The sequence below is a fragment of the Carex rostrata genome, chromosome 34, assembly GCF_964058835.1.
Source record: "Carex rostrata chromosome 34, lpCarRost1.2, whole genome shotgun sequence".
NCBI classification, from domain to species: Eukaryota; Viridiplantae; Streptophyta; class Magnoliopsida; order Poales; family Cyperaceae; genus Carex; species Carex rostrata.
Genome location: NC_135951.1, coordinates 1,123,264 through 1,143,008, shown reverse-complemented (window position 1 = coordinate 1,143,008; position 19,745 = coordinate 1,123,264). Strand labels below are relative to the sequence as shown.

Here is a 19,745-nt window from a genome sequence, read left to right as displayed (position 1 = left end):
GGCTGATGCAGATGTGTACCTGCCATCCTGTGTCCATCACCATGTAAGCAAATCCTCTTGATCATTGAAATCTGGAACCGAGTTCACCAGTATAGATAATATCATGGGCCATCTCATGAGCATTTCCCTCAAAGAGACTCTTAGAAAATGAGGTCTACTAATTCCATCGTTTAGAGATCTGATAGGAGGTCCTTGCCATGCATCGTACCCATACGAAATGTATTTACCCAATCGACCAATGTGCACACCAATGGAATAAGGGTTTAATATATATATATATATATATATTTTTTTTTTTTTAAAAGCTGATAGTGGCTATCAGCAATAAGGGTTTAATATTAATCAACTGATTCCAAAAGAAAGAATCATTTGCCATCAATGATTTTGGTGCAATCGCTTGTTTGTTTAAAATTAATTATTAGTCTTCTAATTGGATGACTACAAATTATCATGCTCAATTAACCACCTCCACCACCAACACAACAGTAGAGCCAAATTTCTAATTCCCATTATCCCATATTATTAGGTACTCCCAAACCACCATAGCATCGTGGTAATCATAAAACCTCTCAGTTTATCAAATGCACAACCCTTCCCCGCCCCTGTGATTTACCCCCGAAGAAGTTCTGACATAACTGATCGCTATACTATAGTACCCATTTAGGTAAGACAAAACATGTCATAAAATAAAAGGTACACTAGTCAAAACAGATTTCATAAGTTGTAATCTCCCTCTTTTGGATAATATTTTACCTTGCCATCAATCAATTTTACTTTTTATCTTCTCAATTAAAGGTATGAAGTCGTGCTGGCTCGGTTTCTTAATGTTAATCGGCTTGCCAAAATACAAGATAGGCACGGAGGTTTGTATGCAACCCAAAACCAAGGACACTATACGGCAACCAGTGTTGTTCAAATTCAAGGGCAAAACAGTATATTTTTTTCATAGTTTATATTCAATGCTGACACTTTCCTGAACAACCAAAGCAGCAACTTTAAAGGTATCATGGTAGTTATATCTGCCTTAGCGATAATTGCAGGATCATTGCATACGACAAAGCAAGGATCGGTTCCATTAGCCTACTAGACAGTTGTGTTACCAAGCACCCATTAGTTTGTTCAATCATCGTTTGCAACATGTTAACACTGAAAATGAACAAGAAAGGAGATAAGGGGTCGCCTTGACACAGTCCTTGTTTATACCCGGAATATTCAGACATGTTCCTATTTAGAACAATTCTCGAAGAAAAAATGGTTTACAGAACTCATACCCAAACCTATCCATTTCTCTGGGAAGCCTCGAGCTTGCATGACACTCAAAATTAAGTCTCAATTAAGCAGTCAAATGCCTTGGCATAATCAATTTTAAAAAAAAGACTACTCATTCCTTCGCATGTGAAATGTTCTGCAACATTTCTCTAACCGTCACAAAATTCTCCGATATTTGTCGACCCTTTAAAAAAGTGGTTTGGTTAAACGAGATCAATTGAGGGAGAACCTTAGATAACCTAATAGCCAGTAATTTAGATATAATCTCGGGAATCAAGTTAATAATACTAATTGTCAAAAATTCTTGACCTGAACCGCATCATCTCTTGTTGGGATCAAACAATATTTGCTCTATTCAAGAGTTTAAAATTAATATTAGTATCATAAAATTGCTGGAACAGGTCCATAACATCCATCTTAATATTTTTCCAATATATCTTAGCAAATTCGATAGATAGGCCATCCGTGCCTGAAGCCCTATTTTTAGCCAAGTTCATCATCATTGCTTCAATTTCTTGAATAGTAAAGGGTGCCTACAGGACTAGATTGATTAGCCACCGGAATCCCTCATATCCCGGGAACAATCAGTTAGCCACCAGAATCCCTCATATCCTGGGAACAATCAGTTAGCCACCGGACTAGATTGAAATCACCAACCATGATCAAAGTTTGGTTTCTAACGGATCAGATATGCATCGGATAGTGGTAAAACTGTATCTGTATCTGCTTTCATTTTCCGGATACAAATACGGATTATATATTAGACATATATGTACGCATATGGATTAGATATTTGATATTTGTGGATATGTACATACATTCTTTCATAATTTATATTGAACTATATGATATATATCTACTTTTTGGATACAGATAATTAAAATTCAATCTGCACGAATATTCAGATATCAGATACCCGTATCTAATTTTTGCATACCGATCCGGATACAGACGGATAATATCCAATCCATTTGAACCCTAGATCAAAGGGTCTCTAACAAGCCGGGACATTTGCCATAGTTCACCAATAAAATTCATTAATTTTCTCATCATCGATTAGTTTGGGCCGAAATTGAATGGCCCATGGCCCAAGATGAGAGCAGCACGTGACTCTTTTTCTAAGAGATCAAAAGACTACCTGATGAACCAATTGAGAGATTCAATAATTAATAACTTCGATTATTGAAGAAAGTTCGAAGGATCGGGCGACGGTTCTCACTATTACAATGGATGTTTCTACCTAGGAGTCCCAGTAATTAATTAAATATCTCTATAATTGTCATTTGGAGTTTTGTTGCCGACGCACAGAGACATAATACGTGTCAGGTTTTCATTTAATTGGCAGTTTGCCTCGGATATTTGATGCATTTGGTTGGTCATATATTTCTATTTGTAGTACTGGAGACGAGAGACAAGGAGACAAAATAAAGTACTCGTGACATTCATACTATATAGACGATGCCAAATTGCCATTAATTAAATGCTACAGTTTAATATAGGGACCAGACCACATACACTGCCAATTAAATAAGTTAATGGTAGAGAATAGGGAATATTATTTTTTGCAGGGGTCAGTACTCAGTACTACCTCTCGTATCTAGTCTATATCTTATATGTGAATATTTTATATTTTTATCTTATGTCAGAGTGGTAAATAAATCGAACTTATCCATAACAATTTTTTTCTATCATACAATCAGTGAAAGAGAAACAACTTTCACCAACAATTTGACAACTTCTGAGAATTGGATAAATAACACAACTCTTAACAAACTTTCTTCCCACCTTTTTTTTATTTCATTGGAAAAATCTGTTGTTACAGATGAATTATTTCAGCTTAGTCTCAAACATGACTAGTTGCCTATTTTATGGATCATTATGCCAGCCATGTATATGCTGCCTATTTCCTAAATATTTCTTACCAATATTATATTCTTAATACAAGATTACATAAAATATCATAGCAGATAGTTTCCTTTCTTCATCATCAAAGTTGCCTCGTTTGCCGCTTCTCTTCAAATCTTTTGTGGCTCACGTTAACACAATTTTTACGTATTACCAATGCTTCATTTGCATGAATATATTGTGTGAATGATGGTCAATATTCATTGATTGTTTTTTTAATAAAAACGTTTGTAATAAGTCATGTAGGATTTCAGACAAAATTTAGACTCTTATTTAATTTTCACCAACTCTTTTATGTTAGTGAATTAATGGTGAATTATGTTATATTTATAGACAGTGTACATCATTAAGTCTTACTATTTCATAGACCGCTCATAGATTTTAGAGCCTAACTAGTTTGCAATAAAAAAATAAAAAAAAGAGCCCAACTCTATCTAGTTGTCATATAAGCGCATTTAAGCATCTTCATTATCTCTCTATGATTAGTTAGATTTTTTTTAGATGAATTATGTTATTATTAATGGAGGCAAGGGAGATGCGATCTTCACCGAGATGGTCACCGAAGGCAAGATTTTCAGTGAGATGTTACTTAAATAAAAAAAATGTTATATAAATCAATATAATCATAATAACACAAAAATTATGTACTTATATGTATAAATAAAAATATACCATATATAATTTGATATTTATCAATTATCTTTCTAGGGTAACTGGTACGAAATATCTCATATCCGTATCTCTATATGATAAAATTAAGCTAATTAAAAACTTTTATTACCCACATCCATACACGTTAATTTAATGAAATAAAATTCTTATTCATATTTGTCGGATAACAGTTAAAAATACTTTCATTAACACCTAACTTGAGAGCGTATTATCTGATATTTCTCAACTTTTGCGTGACTGAAGTGTACGGTGACTATTTCGGGATAGCGCAGGGAGCCAACCTTATTTGTGCTTTGAGTATTTTTTTTGGATGAGGTTTTCCAAAAAAAAAAACCACTCAATGTTTGAGATATCTCAGAGGATGCAAACCCCCCTAACTTTGCGCAACTTTCAAACGGGAGAAATGAAATGATCAGAACCTACAATATTACAAGCATTTTATTGGAACAAAATTATTTTTATCAATATTGGCATATATTGCTTGTTGTTTATGAAGCGGAGGTTGAGCCAAATAAAATAACAGAACAGAAATTTGTAAAATTTTATATATTGTAAATTTATTAAATTAGTTAATTTTTCTAACTAATTATTTTAAACATCGACATCATTGATGCCTGGGACAAAAGCTGTAATAGTTGCGTTGTCACTTCATATTTATGCAATTTGTGACCGGCAGTAGTTTTTTTTTCTATTGATACAATATGAATTAATAGTTATTTTTAAAACAATTAATTAGGGCAGGATTTAATGGGAAATAATTAATATTTTTCTTCTGATAATTGGATATACATTTTATAGAAATTTTCGTGAAACAGGAGTAATGTAAATTTGAATTTGTTCCCAAAATATCACCATTGAACATTAAGAATTGTGTTCATTATTATTAGCATGTACATATATACAAAACAAGTTCTTGTCAGAACCATTACAATGAACACTACAGCAAGCTGTGCCGGTTGCTGAAGTTTTTCCCCCAAAAAAAATAAAAAAAACATGGAAAGTCAGGAAACTAACATTATTATCATGGAAAGCATCGGTCGCTGAAAGTTATGTTAATAAATTATCAACCCGATTGCGCGCGCCAGACCCAATACCCTCCCGTGCGTGCCCCCCTCTCCGCGTCTCCGCCTTAGCCAAGTATCCGCCTCTCCTGTCCTCCTGCGCACATGATTTCTAGAGTATTCGATGGTCAATATCTAGCGGATTCGATCCATTACAATCACAAACGCCATCACCAATTTGCAATCGAATCCAGGCTGGATAACAAGACTAAACACATCATTTCCTAGTAACACGGATGTTTCACGGGTTGTTTTTCTTGAAATCTGCGCCACCTCATACCCTCTGCTGTCATAAATTTTACAGCTACTTTTCTCGAAGCAGGAGGCTTCAATTCTGAAACTCGGCATTAGTTTCGACTTGTTAATATCTGCCAAGTTTCTTAGCGAAACTTCTGCTTTATCAAAGTTATTATGAAGCATTGAGTATCGCTTTATTGAGAATAATTTTGACTCTAGTTGTTTGTTTCCGCATTCTTCGACTTCGTACGCATTCCATCTGTCATGCAAGCTCAAAATCTGCAACATTGATTTTTAACTTAGTACGTAGATATGTAAATTCTCAATTTTTTTCGAAAATATATATATAAATAAATACCTGAGGACGTAAACTGAGGAGAGGCTTGCCATCTCCATCCATGAGCACAATCTCTTTGATTAAATACTTTTTCCTTCTCGAGTAGTTATCAACACGAAAAACTAACCGCCCAGAATCGTCGTACACTGAGAAACCATCGCTTCCTTGAAACCCCATGCTCGACTTCTGCCATACTGTAAAAACCCTCGGGTTGTCAACATTTTTGGGCTTGCTCTCTGTGTGCTGCGGCTGCACTTGCATCCTACTCTTCATTAGTAGACTTTAGTTGGAAAGAAACATGCAGTAATTAGAGCGTGTGGAAGACGAATTGGGGGCGTTCAATTTATTTGTTTAGGAATAGTGACCAATGTATTGGTTCTATACCTAGCTACTTGCCGATTCTTTTCTCTGTAGCATTTAAATATAAAATAATTAAATTTATGGCATCATTTTCTTGGAAGTATATTAAACGATCCCAATTTGTCTATTGAAATGATGTTTAAAAACGACCACAGAACCATTCATTTGTCTCTAGCATTCTTGTGTATCTTCATTCTTATATTAACCGCGTAGATGTCCTGATCAAACAATTTATGACCTTGAATGAAAGTTAAAATTTTGAATTGAATATCAGTCCTCTGATCAAATATTTTGATTCTATGCATCATTTCTATGTTTTTATATGTATAGAAGTCAGAATTTATTTAGACACACACTCGCCCATGTAATCTTCACATGCAAATTATATCATATTTTTATTGGTCATGATTTCTTTCTATTTTTTAAATGTCATCTAATTAAGAAATTTTTTAATTGATTGATAATTGATTGGTCATTGTATTTGTTCTTTTCTATTTTTTTTATATCATTTAAGAAATGTTATTTGTCATTTAATATATATGTCAGTTTGTTTGAGACTTTTATATAAAAATATATCAAAAAGATAAAAAAAAATATATATATGTCATGTAATGTGTTATTTAATATATCATTTAAGGAATATTATTTATGATTTAGTTTAAATTATTTTATGAAAATATGTCATTTTGTATGAGATTTTTTTTTTCTTCTCTTACAATATGTCCCTATAGCAATGCACTGATAAGATATTAGTCTAGTATATAAATGATGTCATCAAAAACATTTGAATTTCTGTCTATTATTATTGTAAGTGTTTACATGTGAAAATACATTATCTCCTATTTATTTTATGATAGTCTACCCACTCAGTATTCACACACTTATTCATGTACATGTATGATTCGAATCCTTGTCATCCCGTACGTAGGAACACTTATACTATTACCAACTGCACTAAGTAGCGGTGACTGCATTATCTCCATGTTGCATAAATCAAACAAAATATCCAAAGCTATAGGAAATTGACAAAATTAATTAAACATGATACTCATAAATTTACAACACTAAAAAATTGATACAATATTGAAATTGTTCATACAAAATTACAAAATTTAGTCAATGATGCATTACACGATAATATCACAAAAGTTTTTAAACAAATAAATTTTCACACAAAATTCTATGATACAATTCACCGGCCCTTGTTAGTTGAAGATGCCACTCCAAAAAAATGATCACAGAAATAAAGTTAATTGCTTCACAAATAATTAAGTTAGAAATAAGAAAGAATAACTTTCAACAATGTGATTGTGTTGTCTAATGTCTATCTTGATCAACCGCGGATCCAAAAATTTGGTCAGGTGTAGGCAAAAAATAATGAGCACGCCTCCTGTTAAACAATAATTTACATATTATTTGATGCATGGATACGCTTTAAAATAATTTCTATATTCATCTTATTTATCGTATTTATTTTTATTCAATTTTATTTTATTTTGGTCAAGAGATAGATATTCTATAATTCTACAGAATTTGTTCATTTGTCGTAAATTTAAAACGCTTAACTCGTAAGAATGCGTGCATAGAAAATATCCTTTTGATAGATGCAAAGAAACAAAGAAAAGTAATTACAGTCGCGCTCAAGAGGTCGAAATGAGAAGGAACAAAAGGAGATGCAAGGTGTTACGCAAGAGAGGCCTTAACACAAGAATCCAAGAATATTATTAGAAAAAGGATTGAGATTTTAGTATCGTCACTATCTAAAAATATTTCTAGACGTGGACTGAACAACCACACGCAGCATATATTGGAAGTGATAATAATAAATAAAATGGAGCTCGTTTATACTTGATAGTCACTACTCACTACCAACCGAAATTTTTAATAGTAAATACAAAAAATATATAAATTAAAAATGAGAAAAAATATGAATTTTTTTTTAAAATGAGAAGTGTACAGCATGGCGTACCTCCCAGGTGCCAAACCACATATATTGCAAGCCAGTCCAAAAAAAAAAATGAAATATTCTCAATGAAATGCCATATCAACATCCAAAATCAGAAATAACAAAAAAAATAAAAAGAAGAATGGAACGCCATAGTTTACCGGAGTACATCGAGCCAACAAAAAGAAAACAAAGAGGAAAAAAAATGAAACGCCATTAAACAAAATCAGAGAAGAAAACAGAAAGTTTGAGAGAGAAAAAAAAAAAAAAAAAAAAACGGTGGCCAGTGAGTAAAAAGGGAAAAAAAATTTGATGAAGATGGAGAAAAATATATGTGGGTCCCACCAGTTAATTTAATAATTTCTCTTTACACTTTAACCTTTAATTTTTTTTTGTTTTTTTTGTGAAATCAGTCGCACGAAATTCTAATACTTCTCCTAAGAATGAATTACTAACTAAAAAATTTCAATAAACTAAAGGTTGGTCTTTCAAATTTTGTAGGTTTTCTTTTGTAAAAGATTCAAATGTAGGAGTTTTTATTTATTTCTAAATTGATTGTTGTTTTTGGAGATTGCTGGTACCAAAATTCTGGAAAAATGTTAGGTACGCGTTAGAAAATCAATCAATATAAGCATATTTTGTGTTTTATTCTAAAATAGTTAGCCTCTATTGCTGTTGTAGTATGTTGGATGTGTAGCTCAAGTTTAGGTGGAGTATGGTAGTTAGCTTTTGGTAGCAGGAAGAGTTTATCAATAATGCTCTTCGCAAAAGGATATTGCCTTATGTTACTCTCTCTATGTTTCGTTTATTAATGAAACTGGGCTTCGGTCTTTTTAACCAAAAAAAACAAATATATAAATATAAGCAAAGTATATTTCTTTAATAAATCCTGAATTCCTGTAATAGTTATTATCTATTCAAGTGGTGACTAAAAGCTTGGAACACAAATGTGTCTTTATTGGTGATTTTTTCTTAATTAAAATTCAATTCGGAATTCTAATGTAGTAAAAAATATTATATTACTGTCGTTTGGTATTTATTATCTTTTTTGTTTATACATTCTTTTAATCTTTTTTTATTAAAAGGCTTAGAGATGTAAAAAATACGACCACTTGTGATCTGCATACCTTTAATTTATTGAAATTTATTAGTTAGTAATTCATTTATTGAAATTTTAAGCAGGAAACTCTGTGTGAAGTGTTGTTCTAACTCCTCACTTTCCCTGATCGCATGGAAGTAAGAAATCGGGAGTTTGAGCGCATCATCCTTAAGGGCATCCACAACCAATAAGGACACTAAGTATGGCAAATCAACTAACGGAATAGTAAACTCCTAAAAATTCTAAACCCTAAATCCTAAACAGTAAACTCTTAACGAACCATAAAAATTTTAGTTATATTCTTATAAGGAGGTTCTACCTTGCACCCCGATACTCATGATGACAGCGGGGATGATCTCGGAGATGACTAGTAGATGTTTGATGTTTTAGTATATTATGTCGTACTTTAGATATTTTATTTATATGTCGTACTTGAGATATTTCATATTTGATGTTTAAGTAGTACTTTAGATGTTTTATGTCGTATTTGAGATATTTCATATTTTATGTTTATGTAGTACTTTAGATGTTTTATGTCGTACTTGAGATATTTTATATTTGATGTTTATGTAGTATTTTCGATGTTTTATGTCGTACTTGAGATATTTCATATTTGATGTTTATGTAGTATTTTAGATATTTCATGTTTATGTCGTTTTGTGAATTGTTTGGTACGTACCAATTAAATTGCTTGTAAATTATTTGATATTTGATGTTAGATGCTTGGTACGTACCAATTAAATTGCTTGTGAATTGTTTGATATTTGATGTTAAATGCTTGGTATGTACCAATTAAATTGCTTGTGAATTGTATAATATTTGATGTTAAATGGTTGTGAATATTATGTTTCGTACCAATTGGGCTAGAGAAAAATATATGAACAGAATGAGTTTAATATTATATTTGTTTGATACATTTCGTATCAATTGAGAAAAAGAAAAATAATAAAAAATACCAAAAAAAAATAAAACTTTCTGCGACCGATTTGGGACCCTTCTGCAACCGCCCAGTCGGTCTCTGATAGGCCTCTAGCCACGTCAGCGTGTCGCACCAGTGACGGATCTAGTCGGTCGTTGAAGGGGTCATTTGCGACCGGCGCCTTACCCTTCATCGACCGGTGACGTCAACGGGGAGGTCATTAGCGACGGAGCAACTGCGACCGAGTTGTTTGCAACCGATTTTGGCCTTCTGTGACCGACGCCTCAGCCATCGGCGACCGATTTGGCCGGTCACAGAAGAGTTGTTCTGTTGTAGTGCTTTTGTATCGTATCAGAGAGAATCGGAACAGCTTGAGGCGCGACAATCGGAGAAGGTAGATCGTTGTTGGAGTAAGCTTGTCTAGGAAGAGCAGGTTTCTTCTCTCTGGGAGCCGGAGGAAGATCAGTAATCATTTTACACCATTGTGCTTCGTGCCTAAACTGATTACACACAAAACACAAAGCAGTGTTCCTCTAAGTATTGGCGAGATGCCCCTTATCACCACATTTGAAACACTCTAGTCTATTTGGGGAAGACGAAGCTTTAAGCTCTGCTATTTTTTATTTTATTCGCTCTGTGTTCGTCATTCCACTGTCACCTATGCCTTTCACCAGCCAATAACAAGGCTTCGCATCATTCGCGTGATTTTGTTCTTTTTTTTTAATTAGAACCGCCTTGTACAGGTTTTTCAAATCGTTTAATTGCTAGGTGTTGATCTTCTCCAACGTGGTCTTGCTTCAATCTATTCCATGCAACCTGATCGGATGACTCAGGATGTTGCACTACAGAATTCACCTTAGTAGAAGACGAAGCTGATCCACAAGGGAATCTGTGTCCTGCCGCGCTCGGATCATCTGTAGAGAAATCAAGTAGAGAAGATCGAGCACCCTCATGATTTAACAGAAGATCACACCACTTCGAAGCAATTTCGCAGAACCTTTTCGAGATTCTAGAAGATAGCGAAGCGATTTGTAGGAGACGGGGGGGGGGATTTCATCCCTCTTTTCCTTTCTTTGATTTTTTTTTCCATATTTTTTTGTGATTTATTTTTTTTATTTTTGATATCAGAAACTCCAAAATCGCTTTCTAATCCACCTCATTTTTCGCTCTTTCACTTTTACTCTATTTCTTCTTCAAGTTAATGTATGCCATTTACATGATCAGAAACTTATTTATGCAAATATCAAACAGATTAATCAAGTACTATGCATATAATTCCAGTAAAACTATTTTTAGTGTTGATCATAAACTTGTGGGATCAGAAAAAAGAAAAGGAACGAGTTCACTTTCTTTTTTGCTTTAAAATATATGCAGGATGCACTCGTTAAATATACATAATTTGTCTTTTTTCCGAAAAAATAAAAAGATGCACAGTATATTGAATGAAATCTGAAATTATCCAGAGTTATCTAAATCATGGACGCCCTGGGAATGTTTACTAATTACAAACAATAAACTGTAGGAGAAGTTTGGGATATATTTGAAAATATCATAAACGTCAAGCACTGGGATATCACACACCGGCGAGTAGTCTGCAATGGCATTTGGCCACAAAACAGTGCTAACAGTTTAAAGACCAGGTTTAGATGGTATGTGTAGCAACGTCGATTTGATCCGGGGCTTGGGAAAGGAAGTACTAGAATTGGCACGGAGACATAGCAAGACATCAAAAAAGAAAAAAAAGAAAAAAAAAAAGATAGCCTAAAATGGTAAAAATAAAGAAAAAGAAGATGGTCAATCCAAAATTTATGTTGATCTCTATATATGTTTAAAACAACAACGTACATTATTATTATATATAAAATCAACATATAGAAAAGGAATGAGATTAAAAAAACAATGCAATCAATATAGAACAATAAAATTACATAACCACACTCAACACAACAGCATTATAAAAGATTCTGGGAGTAACATAATCAAGGAGGCGAATTAAGGGAAACATATTTTTACACCATTACGAACTTCACAGTTAAGACCAGCCTCATTAGAGTTTGTTTGAGCAGCAGAATTAACAAGGTCAGAATTTATGTAACACCAGCAGCATTAATATTATTCGCAATACCAGCAAGTTTTTTCGGATCACCTACAAGACTTGCTTGAATACCAAATTCACTAAGCTGGAATATTTCCACTCCGATTAGGATAAATAAGACATAGAATGACACCTTGTTGGAAGCCATTTTTGTTTACCAGATATCAGCCGATGATCCTAGCCTTCTTATATATAGGGGTGTTCATTGGGTCCGGTTTAGTCGGTTTTGAACCGAACCGAATTAGTTTGGACCAAACAGTTTGATTTTTTCGGTTTAATGGTTCAGTTTGATATGTTTTTTAAAACCGAATTATAACTTCAGTTCAGTCTAGTTTGGAAATTTTCAAAACGGAAATAACCGAACCGACCGAACCTTTATATATTATGAATTTGGTCAGGACTGCCCGATTTATTTCTTAATAACTCAGTTTATTTCATAATCAATTGCTTTAATTACTTTGAATATCCCGATTTATTTTTTAATTCTCCTGTTTATTTCTTAATGTAATTCGGTTTATTATAAATCAATTCATGCTTTAAATAAAAAAATTATATATTTCAGTTTGAATCGAACAAATCAAAATAAAACTTTGGTTCGGTTCGGTTCGGTTCGGTTCGGTTTGATTCGGTTCTAATGTTAAATCAGTTTGGTTTGGTTTTAATTTTGAAGCCGAATTCTAACTTTGGTTTGCCTAATTCGGTTCAGTTTCAACTGAACCGAATCGATGAACACAACAAATAAAGTCAACGTTTTTCCCCTCTAGTCCCTCTTAACTTGTTTGCAACTAATGGTATTTTTAAGTACTGCGAGAGGCAGATGTTGCTTAAATAATAAATATTAAGATATTATTTGTTGGCGGACAATTAAATCAATTACAGAAATTAATATAGTAAATGTGGGTCCCGCGCACATGTTACGATTCCATACAATTTTATAAGGACAGTAATATGGCTGTTTATGCGTACAATCGTTTAAAAGCATTATCTTTTGATTGAAAATATTTTGAACTTTTTTCAATTGAAAGGAGAAGAGGCCTGCTGGCTTAATGTTGACCCAACAAATTAAGAATTAATTATGATTCAGACTTTCGCAACAGTATCATAATCAAGAATCATTTCTCATATACCCACAAAGGTTTAAGACAATACTACCATAACCTTGCACACTTTTTATTTTGAAAAAAGATATTGTTTCTTTTATTATTAAAGTTGATGTTAACCCATCTAACTTGGTTAATTCTCACACAAGAGATTCCCATTCGGCTTTTAAATCTATGACTTTGCCATCATATCAAAAAATGATTCTTTAAAAGACCCATTGATAATGAAATCAAACAAACTTGATATGAACAATACCGTACCTCTGGTATATATAGACAATAGGCCTGTCATATCCACCACCATATGGAGCAGGAGCAGGAGCAGAAACACTGATAAACAAGTTTAAAATACAAACAACAACTACTTCACAAAATAAAAAAAAAAACACATTTTTTATTCACCTTCATCTTTGAGGTCACTAAATTATATTTTTAATACTGATATTGTCACAGAGGAAATAGAGAAATGGCAAAGTAGCAATATATAATTATTATGTATAATAATTACGAAAGAAGATAAAGACATTAACAATAAATTAAGAGGTAAAATGTATATTGTTTTTGCTCCCAAGCCAGCGCTATTTTGACTTATAAGAGATGACGCATATAAAATATTTAAAATTAACATACTTACAATTTTAAATTAAATATTTTCCTCTTAAATTAGGACAAGAAGACGGCTTTGCTATTGAAACTTGTTTGCACTTAAAGTTAATTAATAATTTCAAATTACGTCATGTACTAATTAAATTGATAGAAAACCAAGCTTAAATCGACTAGAATCAAAATATAAAAGGCCCAATAGTAGATGGAGAAAGGTGTAGGTCCGATGCCCATCGGACCTAGTTTGGTTCCGATGGGCAGATATACCGTCTAATTTGCTTCAGGATTTGTGCGCACGAATATTAAAGCAGACGCGAAAGTTCTGACACGAATCCTAAAGCCAATCTAACAGTGAGTGAACCCGTTGGAACCAAAGTAGGTCCGATGCCCATCGGACCTACTCTGTTTCCTAGTACATGATATCAAAAAAGACAAACACTTGTAGCTGTTCAAAACTAAGTTATCATAAAAATATCTTTTAAGGTTTAGTAAAAATGAAAGGAAAAATAATTAAAAAAAAAACAAAAACAAATGACTTCTTGAGCACTTCTGTACATAATAAGCTTCACAAAAACAAATACAAGAAATCGCACACGATACTAACACATTGCAAGCTCCACGTGTGCGAGCGAGATTGGCTGATTCTCTTCCTTGAAAATCTGAAGTTATCTTCTTTCAAAATTCAGTAAAAAAAATTAAGGTAATTAAGGATAGAAAAAATACAACAAATTTAAACCGTTAAAATCGATCTACTTCAAAAAAAAAAATTGATCTATTTCATAATTGATATGTTTATATATTAAATTTATAAATTTTTAACTTAATTTAATATAAAGTCAAACAGTAAAAAAAATTATTAAATTAATTTTATCGAGTTTAGTTTTGTTTTTTTTTTTACCACTAAATTTGCGTCAAAGACTGTCACTGTTACAAGTCATATACAACTTTCAGCGTATAATGTATTAGCAAGAGCATTACTTGGGCTTTTATCAATTTCAGATTTCATTTTAGTTTTATTACAGAAGCCCAAAATTTATTGATACGGCCCAACTTATCTTCTTTTTTTCCTCTTTCCTGCGCGATTCCTTTTCTCGGACAATTCCTTTCTTTCCATTTCTTGCGCGATTCCTTTTCTCCGACAATTCTTCCCTAAACCCTAAACCCTAGCCCGCTTTGTTTTCCCTCTCCGCCTCTTCCGCTCTTCTCCACTGTTTGGTTAGTTTTCTAATTTATTGATTTAATTGGAATGGGTACTAGACTGTTAGTATGGGAATGGATTAATTGTTCTATGTAGTTTTAACTTTTAAAGCGTACTGCTACTGGAAACTTCGGTATTTGTGTAGTACCAGTACTACTTACCAGTATAATAATGAGTGTTGATTTGCATATTAAACAGGTTGCTGGTTTGTTTTCCTGCGAGAAAGAAAATACCAACAAAAAGCTAAAGTAAATACCTCTGTCATTTCAGTTTATGGATTTCATGCGTACCAATACAATAATATTTTATTCTTGTCAGAAAAATTTTTGTTAAATAAAAAATATCTGATCAAATCAATAATGAGTACATATATTCTTTTCAGTGTTTAGTTACATCCTATATTTAATTTCTTCAAATGTACCTTGATTTTTTTTATTTACATTCCATAGAATCTGATGCTGAGGAATTCCTTTGTAATCTGAAATGAATCATACATTGCTCCAACTAAATGGAAACTTAAGGTCAATGTATTGAATTTTTCATAGACAATATAAATAAATGTGGGATATGAATCATATGATGGCAACTTAGAGGATCAGTATGGAGGTTGATGAAAAAGAAAGTGCAATCCAAGGCTTTTGTGACTTTTGATGCAGTTTGAAGAATTTGGTGCTGTAGTGATTTTTATTTCAGGGTTAAGTGTTTCACTGGTTCTAGTTGATATTGTTATTTTGTGGTAGATGCAAAACTGTAATGCTTTTCTTGTTGAGGGTTGTAGGTGTCTTTGCTATTATTGTGGCAGTTGTTTTTCCCAAAAGTGAGATGCCCAACCCAAGAAGCTCTACTGATGGTGTCCTAAGCCATGAGAGAAACTGGTCTGAACTTCCACAAGACATTCTCCATCTCTTTGCCAAAAAGCTTCATGATATCTCTGATTTCATACGCTTTCGAGCTGTGTGCAAGATGTGGCAGTTCTCAGCTCCAGTCACTGATCCCCCCCCACAACTCCCTTGGCTTCTAGAATGCAATATAGAAAAAAACACCAATATTATCCGCTTCTACTGCCTCTCATCTAGAAAAGTTCATACTATCACCTGTCCAGCTTCCAATGGTGCCTGGATCTATGGCCCCGCATGCCGCTACTTACTTGCCTCTCACTCGAGAAATTCCCAGATGTATCTCCTTAATCTTCTTACTCATGATCAGATCTATGTCCCTTCTGTTAATGCCAATTGGTGCCTCGAATATATTGGCCCAAATTCAATTGAAGGCGGGGATATTGTGATTGTATCAGGAATTGCAAAAGATCTTAACATGGAACGGACTACCCGACCCAATATGATAGCTTTTTGGCGACCTAAAGCTGACGATTGGGTCTATGTAGAAGGAGTCGGCAGGCCCTTTTTTGGGTCTAATGTATTTTATAGGGGACAATTCTTCAGTAACGACAAAGTAACTGGCATTACGAATGTTGTTGATATTGCAACCAAAAAATTGGCTTATCAAGTCGCACCACCAGATGGCACAAAAGAAGACACAAAAGGTTGCACATATATGGTCGAGTCAGGAGGAAAGATCCTAAAGTTGTTCCAGCATTATGAGGCTGAGCAGTGCCACTTTGATCTACACTATCTTTATTTCGGTGATGGTGGAGGTAAACCTTGTTGGGTGAAAATCACTGATATCGGTGACCAAATGTTGTTTTTGCAAAATCATAGTGGGCTATCTTTGCGTGCAAGTAATTTTGTTGGATTCAAAGGAAATTGTATTTACTTCCTGAAAGACTGGCGATATCTTTGTAGATACGACATAGGAGATGGTACAACTGAGGTGCTGTGTTGCCCTTTTGATTCCGTGGGGCCTTGGTTTGTGCCTAGTCTGGTAAAACTCTCCGATATCAAGTAAGTTTATCTGTCTTTCTAGTTGGGTATTTATTTCCATTTTATATATCTAAATAATGACCTTGATATGTTGTATGACCGGCATGCCCATTTGGTGGGCAGGTAGAGACAATAGAACATTTGATGCTGCAATGTAAATTAACTAAGACAATTTGGTTTTAGATTGGTAAAAAGTCAAGATTATTTCCAAGAGTGGCAGTTTATTTTGGTTTTGGATTGGACTGGAAAAAAGTAATAGAGTTTGGTTTGCTTATACTTTACCTAAATTCACAAAAATAGTTTTTTTTTTTTTAATGATGATGAGTGCAGTTTATTGGTGTGTTTGGTTACACACGAATGAGTTAATATTTTCAGGCACCACAAAAATAACTAATAAGATTTTGATTTTCAAGATAACGACAATGATTTTTTATTGGACAGTTAATACCAAGCGAGTTGTCATGTGGCGCCGCCAGAGTCTGTTTTGAAGATAGAATCCGGTAGTTTTTCACCGTGAATTAGCTGTCGAAGAATGCAATATGTGTAGAAGACTTTATTTTATCGTAGAGTTTTAAAATTTGAGACACATTGATTTTGAACATGCATGAATGCACTTTTGATAATGTTATTTCATATTGTCTTGAGTTTTTATGGGGATATGATAATTCTGTTTCTTCCGATGAGTTAATTTAACTGAATCACTTTTTGTGTGATGATATAAAATATCGTATTTTATGAAGCATTTTTTGTATCGGATTTCTAGCCTTCTAATTTAACTGCTGTGAAATGGTTTATGGGAGGTAACATTGTAGAAGTGCTTGATAGTAGGAGATGAATTATGAGGAAAGAATTGTGGTGGATTACATGATGCAACAGAGTCGAAATACTGGTAATTTCGGAGGAAGATATGAAGTAGGTTATTAAACACCTGGATTGATGCATAATTACTAGATTAATTGTAAACTCTGATTCTGCTCTAATTTAATCTTTCTAAATGTCAATTTAAATATTTACACAAAATAAAAGAAAAAAAATGGATGCATCACATATGCACCTTCCAAAAATCAGGGCTCTGATTCTGCTCCTGCAAGAAACCAGGGTTGAAAAAATGATTAATTGGAGACTCTGACTCGGTTCCATTTCCATATGCTCCTCCTATCTCTGTCTCCATAGGCCAGGCTGAGAAACAGTAGAAACAACCACTTCACTTAGTTGTTATTGAGATTTGAGAAATACATCATTGTTGCAAAGAAATTATAATGGAGATATATCCTTTCTTTTGTTTGTAACAACTAAGACAAATCCTATTGATGACATAGAAGAGGGTAATTAACATGAGACTGAGGCATCCTGATAAAGTACATAATTAAAGAGGCTAAGTTAATTACTTGGTATATCGGCATTGTTCTCCATATTAGCATTGTCGAGCCCCGCAGGGCACATTTTTGCATGTTTCACAAATTTTTGTCACAGGCATTTCTCGACATTTTCAATATCTGCACAATCAAAATTAATTTATGTTCAGGAAATTTCATGAAGAAGAAAGAGCAGATCAGATAAAAAGATACAGTTGCGGTTCCAGCAGAGTTGCAGGGATCGAATCAAAACATTCTTAGAAATTTCCACCTACCCAGATGCCAATGAAATATTTAGGTCTCCCTCTGACCATAAAAAAAAACCCATCAAGTTGCATTACAAGGATATGATTGATTATGTACTATGAAGGCTGCAGAGCTGGATGGCAAATCTATTTTCCTATGGGGGTAGGATTACGCTGGTAAAATCTGTCATTTCGGCAATACCGTTACACTACATGCAGGCTTCTAAAATTCACAAGGTTTGGAAAGGTAATGAATCATGGAAGGGGATCAACTGTTTGGTTAATTGGGATAAGGTTTGTGCTTTCAAGATCAATGGCGGTCTGGGTGTTTTGGATGTAGGCCGTCAAAATGATGCCTTTTTAACAAAATGGCTTTGGAAATTGGAAGCTCCAGCGAGAGGACCATGATCTCTGGGCAGGAACAGTGAGGCAGCTATAGAAGCAACTATGATTTATCTCAACTCAGTACTGTTGTTAGCACCTTCTTCATGAAGTAAATTTTGGTTTTTACTACCTTTCTATAGTTGCTCAACTAATACGGATGTGGCTTCCGGTGAGGTTCGTTGGAATTGGACTAGTAAAGGGGCAATTATCTTGCGCTTCGACATACCTCACTATGAAAAGGCCTTGTGGAAACTCAAGTACCAATAATGAAGAGGTTTGAATTTTTGTGTCTTCCTTTGGAGGATAGGTTGCTAACACAACAGATTCTTGTAACGAGGGGTTGCACGGTAACAGGTGGCTGTAAATTATGCAACTCCAACACTCTGGAGACAAAAGATAACATGTTTTGGAATTTATTTACGTGGTATGCCCACGGGGCTATCTATAGTGCAAGCTTGGTGGATAGGTCATCACTCGTTGTCCAAGAGGCCGGTATCGGGCGCGTTGGGATACAGCCTGGGCGGCAGGAACTTGAGCGTTGTGGAGTGAGAGAAATCGACAAATTTTCTCACAAAAACTCTAAACTGTAAACCCTAAACACTGTGTTGGAGATAACAAGTTGACAACAATTTAGCTAGGACAAAGGTGGGGCTTTTTGCTAGGGTTTGGTAATAATCTGGGGAACGTTCATGATGCCTTGATTTTATTTTCATCTATTGTAAATAACATTTTGGTTTTGTACCTATTTTTTTATCAATATATATGTCAAGGCTAATTCCTCTGACCTTAAAAAGAAAAAAAAAAAAGATTAATTAATTGCATGAGTCGGCACGGCAGTAGCAGAACAATTCCAAAGCTGTTTATAATTATAATTTTGTCTTATTGTAATTATGAACACCAATTAATCCCATGCTAAAAGAAGTATTGCAAAGTATTTAATCAGTATTCCATAAATTGTTTATGTTTGTTTCCTATTTTGTTATTGTCTCGTGGTAATTATATGCATATTGTCTGGAATTCTTAGTTTTAATAACGTGGTAATAATGCAAATTTAAAATGAGTTATAATAAAATAATAAATA

At 33.8% G+C, this 19,745-nt stretch overlaps 2 protein-coding genes across 2 annotated transcripts in view; one reads left to right on the top strand and one right to left on the bottom strand.

Moving 5' to 3' along the window:
• LOC144549020 (putative F-box/kelch-repeat protein At5g24040) overlaps positions 1-17,324 on the top strand; it is a 90,297-nt gene extending 72,973 nt beyond the window's left edge. The window contains exons 2-3 of the mRNA XM_078297782.1: positions 15,579-16,701; positions 17,122-17,324. Coding sequence (XP_078153908.1) covers positions 15,623-16,701; positions 17,122-17,125 — 1,083 coding nt within the window. The 5' untranslated portion in view covers positions 15,579-15,622 and the 3' untranslated portion in view covers positions 17,126-17,324. The remainder of the gene's footprint in view (positions 1-15,578; positions 16,702-17,121) is intronic.
• Positions 4,648-5,845, bottom strand: LOC144549019 (protein LURP-one-related 5-like). Its single transcript, XM_078297781.1, has 2 exons — positions 5,503-5,845; positions 4,648-5,423 (listed from the first exon to the last, which is right to left on the bottom strand). Exons 1-2 carry the CDS (start codon positions 5,752-5,754, stop codon positions 5,043-5,045), a joined length of 633 nt encoding a protein of 210 aa, XP_078153907.1. The 5' UTR covers positions 5,755-5,845; the 3' UTR covers positions 4,648-5,042.
• Positions 17,325-19,745: the final 2,421 nt, after the last annotated feature.

Coding starts and splice junctions, on each gene's coding strand:
- LOC144549019 (XM_078297781.1), bottom strand. CDS start 5,754: ATGAAGAGTAGGATGCAAGTGCAGCCGCAGCACACAGAGAGCAAGCCC. Junction 5,424..5,502: donor TCCTCAGTTTACGTCCTCAG/GTATTTATTTAT, acceptor TCAATGTTGCAG/ATTTTGAGCTTGCATGACAG.